The sequence below is a fragment of the Galeopterus variegatus genome, unplaced genomic scaffold (assembly GCF_000696425.1).
Source record: "Galeopterus variegatus unplaced genomic scaffold, G_variegatus-3.0.2 Scaffold1349, whole genome shotgun sequence".
In the NCBI taxonomy this organism is placed as follows: domain Eukaryota; kingdom Metazoa; phylum Chordata; class Mammalia; order Dermoptera; family Cynocephalidae; genus Galeopterus; species Galeopterus variegatus.
Window position 1 is genome coordinate 135,246 of NW_007727460.1, and position 7,410 is coordinate 142,655.

The 7,410-nt window shown below is 46.3% G+C and overlaps 1 protein-coding gene across 1 annotated transcript in view; it reads right to left on the reverse strand.

Moving 5' to 3' along the window:
* NOS1 (nitric oxide synthase 1 (neuronal)) overlaps window positions 1–7,410 on the reverse strand; it is a 104,433-nt gene that overhangs the window by 45,825 nt on the left and 51,198 nt on the right. The window contains exons 4-7 of the mRNA XM_008576437.1: window positions 4,922–5,050; window positions 3,168–3,313; window positions 1,842–2,004; window positions 952–1,043 (exon numbers count right to left, since the gene is read on the reverse strand). Coding sequence (XP_008574659.1) covers window positions 952–1,043; window positions 1,842–2,004; window positions 3,168–3,313; window positions 4,922–5,050 — 530 coding nt within the window. The remainder of the gene's footprint in view (window positions 1–951; window positions 1,044–1,841; window positions 2,005–3,167; window positions 3,314–4,921; window positions 5,051–7,410) is intronic.

Sequence of the window (7,410 nt, forward strand, 5' to 3'; positions counted from 1 at the left end):
ATAATTCTCTGAGGGGTGAGGTCTCTTAGGAAAGAGATCTAAATACCAATTCCTTATGCAGGCCTGGGCTTAGATTACAGGTCTTTTTCCTACTGATGGACTCAGTCCACTGGCAAACCCTGTTTCCTTCTCAAGGAAGAGACACATCCAAGAAAACCCATGCTTCATGCAAACTAGCCACTTCTGGATGAGCTCATTGTAGCCCGGGGGCTTGTGGGAATATCCCTGCAGTAGCCTCATGTGGCTCCAAGATGGGGTTGGTTCTCAGCAGCTGGGAACAGACACTAGGACAGCAATGGGTAAGCAGGATTTACAAGTGCAGCCGGCTGTCTGCAGGGCTCCAACTGTGCCCTTCCAGCAGCTTTTCTCCCAGCTGAGTCTTGCTGGAATAGAAGCCACCAGCCCACACTGATGCCTTGCTGCCTTGGCCTGCTCCCTGTGGTTTTGTTCTTTGTGTTGGTGCAAGAAGAGTCAAGGCGTGGCTTGGCTTGGTGGAACCTGAAGGAGCAGTCCCCATAGCAGCAAGAAGAGAAATTGCCTTTTAAACCAAAGGAGATTCTGGGGCAGCTCCAGGCAACAGAGCAGGACTAGGCAAAAGCAGGTCACCAGTAGTGATGGGATTTTCCTGTTTCTGGGAATCTAAAATATTTCTTCCTGCCCTCTCTGTGGGTGATATCAACCTGTGGGTTGAACGTGATGTTTGTTGCTGGTTTTTTTTTTTTTTTTTTTTTTTTTTTTTGCAAACTGCATGGGAGTCTGCTTCTCCCAGAAGAGAAGGAACATGGAGGAGTAGAAAGAAGATATAAATTCACCTCTCCCAGCTTGGCTCATCTCCCCAAGCGGGGGAGCATTTCCCCAGCAGGTGAGCCAACGCCAGAGCCAAGGCTCAGTGGTGTGGGGACATTAGACTCTCCGCAGCCCCCACTCCCCATGCCCAGCTGATCAGCTCACCTGAGGTTCCCTTTGTTGGTGGCATACTTGACGTGGTTGCAGATGTAGTTGAACATCCCATGAGCCGTGGTACAGTCTCGAGCATCAAACACCTAGAAGATGTGCATTACAGGATGTTGAACGATTGTTTGTTGAGTGAGTGTTTGATTGCCTCCTCTTCCCCTTTCCAGCTTCCCCAGTGCAGTCTTCCCATTTGAGGAGAACACAGAGCCCGCTCCAGCTGCTGCTGCATTGCAGGAACGAGTACCTCACTACTGACTCCCAGGCTGGGTTTTATATATTCTTTTTCTATCCTAATAACCAAGGTCAATCAGACCAGAAAAAAATGCTTAATAGTAGGCATGGAATGCGTGTGAATGCAGGAAAGGGATGATGAAAAGGACAGACTTAATGCGCTGGTTACATTTCCTGTTAGGTTACTAGGGGTTAGGAATAAAAAAAACAAAACAAACAAAAATCAAAGCAAAACCTCCCTGACCTTGATAACTAATCTGCTTCCAACTTTAAACTACTCCCTAGAATAAAATCATACCCGAGTACACAGAAAGTAATACCTTCAAGGAGTAGGGCAGATAACATAAATAAACAAAGAAAGTAGGTGTAAGGCAAAAGGGAGTGGTAGGGTCTGCGGTAAACTGGAGAGTAAAAGTCCTACCAGGAAATATGCAAATTCATTTTTTATAAAACACTGTGTTGGCTAAATAAGACATAAATATAGTCCAGATGTGGCCATAATCTGAGAATTTGGGGTCCCATGATCACCATCTCATAAGTCACCACGGCTATCACGTGCCCTTGGTAGGAGCTGACCCTTGTTAAAGCTCCATCCACTCTTCTCCCGTCCTCCCCTCACCAATGCACTCTTCAAGTACCTGAGCCTCGCTACCTACCTGCAGCTTGGACCACTGGATCCTGCCAACACAGCGGGAGGCATTCCGCCAGGCATGCTTGGCCCCGTAGATGAGCTCCGTGTCCTTGAGCTGGTAGGTGCTGGTGGTGTCAATCTCTTTGTTCACCTCTTCCAGCCTGTCCATGTGGGCTTTGGAGCCAAATCTGAGTGAGGAAGAAAGGGACATGGGAGCATCACCCTCTCTTCTGAATTAGAGGCTGGTGGAAGGGGTGAGCCATTACAGGAGGCCAGAAGCCACAGAAAGTCCTCAGCATAAAGCAGAGACTGCAAACCCAAATGCCCACAAAAGCCCAGCAGTGTACACATGACCAAACTGGCCGGGTGGGGACTGCAGCAAACAGGTGAGCCCAGGCTTTGTCCAAAGTGGGCCGCCATAACTGCTCCAGCCAATTGTCGCCTGATAGGAATGGGGGCACAGAGCTACCAGATCTTCTTCGAAGAGAAACTGGAAATCTGATTTTTAAAGAAAACTCTTTCAATTTTTAAATGTTGGCAATGATTTCAATTTTAGAAATTAAGAACAAATTATTACGGAAAATTTTAGGCTTATGAAAAGGTATACAGAATAATATAATGAACATCTATGCTCTAAGCCCAAGAAATATAGTCCCTTGGGGATGACTTCCCTGTCACAGTCTACTGTCTCCCCAGAAGTGACTGCATTTACCGATCTGGCATTTACCATTCTCATATTCGTTTATACGCTTGCCACATGTGTATCTATCCTTAAACCATGTACAATATTATTCTGTGTGTTTAAAAAGTTTATATAAGTGTTGCTGTACAGGAGGTATCCATCTACAACTTGTCCTTACTTTCTTTTGCTTAAAGTCATTTGTGACCTTCATCCCCATGAATGTGCAGAGCTCTAACCCCTTCATTTTTTACAGTTGTATAGTATTCCATTCCTGGAATACACCATGACTTATTTATCCACTCTCCTGTTGATGGAATTGAGGTGGTTTCCTGTTGGTTTTTTAATTGTAATTTTTTTCCTACTATAAACAATGTTTCCATGCACATTCTTATGCATGCCTTCTTGTGAACAGGTGTGAGTTTCTCTAGGGTACATCCCTAGGCATGGAATTGCTTGAAGTGTTTCAAATTTTAAGCAACACTTTGCAGGCCAAACAAAAACACTGCTGCGGCCAGATGTGGCCCCCAGGCTGCCGGTTTTTGACCTCTGTGTATGGCGGGGTAGAGGCCATATGCTCAGCCTTGGTTCAAATGCCTGCAAAATTGGAGCTGATGTCTTTGTTCCTATTCCATAACTTACCCAGTCTTCCCAGAGTCGACATACACTTACCTTTTAATTGATGAGTAGTACTGATCGATAAACTCTTTGGCGAGAGGGAAGAGCTGTTCTTTTGTGCGGACATCTTCAGGCCTTCGTATATGCTGAGGAAGGTGCATAATAGACCCCACACAGATGTGCTCGGTGCATCCTGTTTCCTGGAAGATTGAGAGAGATTTGGGCTATTGCTTGGATTTACCCGAGTGTGGCAGGTGTTGGGCTGTGGACCTGGATCTGATATTCATGGTAAAGTTCACCTGGTCCTTAATTTCCAGAGAGGATTTCTCAATTACAAGCTTCAAATCATTGTTGGAGGTGATCATCAGACGAGGTAAAAAGCAATAAGTAGCATTTTAAGGTTCCGAAAGTGTTTGCTCTGCTTAATTGGGGGATCAGAATTTTTGGACTAGGAATCAGACTCATTGGCACTAAATTCTGAAATATTTTCTGATTCCATGTGATTGAGAAGGAACTAATAGAGTGGCTATAGTAACTCATTTGAACCCATCAATGGTAGATTGCAAAAAGCAGCCCCAATTCTCCCCCTCCCTGTATTCGAACTCTTTGCAACATGCTTTTATAGTAACTCCCTATTGCCTTGCTCCTTGATTCTGGGCTGGGTTTAGCCCATTGAAGGTGGCAGAGGTGACCCTGTGCAAGTTCTGAGCCTGGGCCTCCAGGAACCTTGCAATCATGTGTGAACAAGCCCAAGCTAGCTTGCTGGAAGAGGAGAGATCACAAAAAACAGAGTTAGGTTATGGCCCTGGTTAGGGTCATCCTAGACCAGGCTTCCCTTGGCTGACCCCTCAGACAACTGCAAAGGTAAGAGCAAGCCCCACTAAGATCAACTGAGTCCAGTCCAGTTTTTTTTTGGCAGCTGGCTGGTATGGGGAACCGAATCCTTGACCTTGGTGTTGCAAGTGTTGTGAGGCTGTGCTGTAACCAACTGAGCTAACCAGCCAGCCCCCAATCTGTAGATTTTTGAAAAATAATAGTTAATTTTTAGCCACTAAGTTTTGGGGCAGTTTGTTATGCTGCAATAGCTAACAGGTACAGGTTGAGCATCCCTAACCCAAAAATCCAAAATCTAAAAATCTCCAAAATATGAAACTTCTTGAGTGCTGATATGACACTCAAAGAAAATGCTTAGTGGAGCATTCTTGATTTCATATTTCGGATTAGGGATGCTCAACTGGCATGTATTCTGCAAGTATTTCAAAATTTGAAAAAATCCAAAATCTGAAACACTTCTGGTCCCCAGCATTTCAGATAAAAGACACTCTTTGAACCTGCATGACATTCCTCCAAGAGGCCCATTTTCAACAAAAATTTAAAGCAATATGTTGATTTGTTGACTGTTAAAATATAAGAATTTAGAGGACACACTGTGAAATCAAGGAAGCATTCATTCAATACTCCCTCAGCGGTCAGACTATGAGACAAAGAGAACGTATTCACTTAGATTTTTGCGGGGACCAGGAACACAAATAAAAAGCATTTACATAATGGAGTCTACACCGGTGTTTCTCAAATAGGGATGAATTTCCTGCCCAGGGGATGTTAGGCAATATCTGGAGACATTTTTGGTTGTCACAACTTGTGTGTGGGGGAGTGGTACTGACATCTAGTGAGCATAGGCCAGGGGTGATGCTAAACATCCTTTACTGCACAGGACAGTCTGCCATGACAAAGACTTACCCGGCTCCATATGTGGATAGATAGTGCTGAGGTCGAGACCCTGGTCTACACGCTGCTGGGATACTCACCAACGTGCTCTTAAGGTGGAGGGTATCAGTGAGAACCACGTCAGTCTCCCAGTTCTTGACCTTGAGGAAGCGGGGACACTTGGAGGGGCTGCCATTCTTCGTGGGGGACTGTTTTCCCGAGGCAGGGGGCTGGAGGAGAGAATGAAGGTGGAACTTTAGGCAGGGTCTGGAGTGGACTAGAAAATCATCTCTCCTGGGACTGCAGAGGAATTCCTATTCCTGGAATCTGCCCCGAGTCACCAGCAGTTTGCACCACAAGAAGGATCCAACCCTCAAACCTGAGGCTGGGTCAATTTAGTTGAATTTCTGGGCCTTCCTATCACAACTCAAACTCATCATTTTTGGCAAATCGTGGGAAAACAGAAAGGTTGAAATTAGAAAGTTTTGAAGCACAGAATATTTTCCCCTAATTTCAGGTTTCTGCCTCTCAAAAATGCCAAGCTTGTTCTTGCCTCAGGGCCTTTGCCCTTATGGTTCCCTTTGTCTTGAACAGCTTCGGTTCTCCCACTTGTCTACACTCTGTAAACAAATCGGCCTGTAGGTGAGGGGGGCAGAGTCCCAGGCTGCCCCATGGTGGCCCACCCCTGATCAGACCTCACTGATCAGGTTCACATCTGTCTCGGGTGTTTCTGGGCAGTGTCTACCTGCCTGGGCAGAGGTGTGTCCAAGCATCGGGCAAGCACCAGTTTCTCGGCACCTGTAAGGGAGAGGCAGCAGGCACACCCCGATGCAAACGCCAAGCAAGGGAGGGAAGATGAGCCAACGCTGATGATGCTCATGCAGAGAGCAGACAAGTGGGCAGTGACCTCGAGGCGGGGTGTTTATACATTCGACTAGTATGTGCTGGAGGTAGGAGTGAAGGTGAGTGCTAGGAGATAAAGTCAGAGAGGAGGCAGGGCCCACATCTCATTGGCCTGGAGGAACTCAGGCTGGTGAGGATAGCTGTGAATTATGATTAAATGTGCTAAGTCCAGGAAAGAAGTCACAGAGAACTCTGAAGGACTAATACTGAAAACGAATGTTCAATGAGCACTTACTAGGTGCCAGCAATATATCACTATTTTACAGATGAGGAAACTGAGGCACACAGAGGTTAACTAAGATCACAGAGCTAGAAAGCTGGAGCCAGTAGTCAAATTCAGGCTGTGTGGCTTCCAAACCATGTCCTTTGCTGCTTGACTATCCTGCCTCTTGGCCATTATGAATCATTCATTCACCCAACACATGTTCATGGAGTATCCCCTATGTGCCAGGCCAGGCAGCAAGAACCAGAGCTGCAGTGACAAACTAGACAAATGTCATCTCTGCTCCATGGAGTCATGGTCCAGTGGGGGGTGCTGCCAATTTAATGAGCCATTGCAGTCGAGTGCAATAAATGTCATAACATGGGACATTGGCAGGGTATAGGGGACCCTGGGAGTACATAGAAGAGACACCTGACCCAGAGTGTATGACTTCTAAGTCAAGACCAGAAGGATGAGTAGGTGTTAGCCAGGCAAAGAAGGGGAAGCAGGGTCTTGCAGGCAGAGAGAACAGCTCATGCTGAGGTCCTGACGTGAGAGACCTATCATGGCCACCTTTATGGCCAGTGGAATAGAAGCTCTGTGCCAAAGCATCCGTGCCACTGTTAAAGATAGCTCCAGAAGAGTGCAGGAAGTGACAGAAGGGAACAAATGGAAGGTGCTAGAACTCATGACCTTCCACCTCTCCCTGCTCTGGCCAGACCTGGTCATCTCCAGTGGTTCCCATCTCCGTGCTGGGAGGTACCATCCATCTGTGCTGGATAAGCCATAGGTGGGAGCTCTCCGGGACATCAGAGAGATTCTTTATCCCCCACAACCAACCCCTCAACAACTCCCATCCATTTTAGCCTTCTAAATAGTTCTAGAATCTATCCACTCCCTTCCCCCTCTACTGGTCAGCACCCTGACCAAGCCACCATCATCTCTTGCTTGGATGATTACAGTCACCTCCTAAATGTTAGCCATTACTTATCACTGTAAGTGTTGTTATTATACCACTACTAGCACAACTTCTAGTATTATTACTATTACTACTGTTACTGCTATAACTATTACTACCGTGCTACTACCATACTATGCAGCACGAGAAGGATTTGAATGAGTTTTTCCTTTCATTCTCCATTTGTAGTTTCTATCCTGCTGAGCTCAAAGTTATTTTACTTATGTCTCCCTACAAAGCCACATGCAAACAACTCCACTGCCTTTGAAAGCCTGGCCAGACATTGTAAACACCTCTTTAGGATTCTGTCTCTGCTCCCAGCAGACATGCAGTGGATGGAAGTCACATCTGGGAAGGCCTTTGTAGGGATTCATTCCTCTGATCATGCTGGCAACCTACATCCTTGAGAAAAACAATCTTACCCTGCCCGCATGGAAGGCACTCCAGCCATCCTCCCTCAATACTGGGTTTCCCTCTCTCAACCACCCACGTTAACTCCCTGGAGACTGAGGAACAGCTGGAATCTC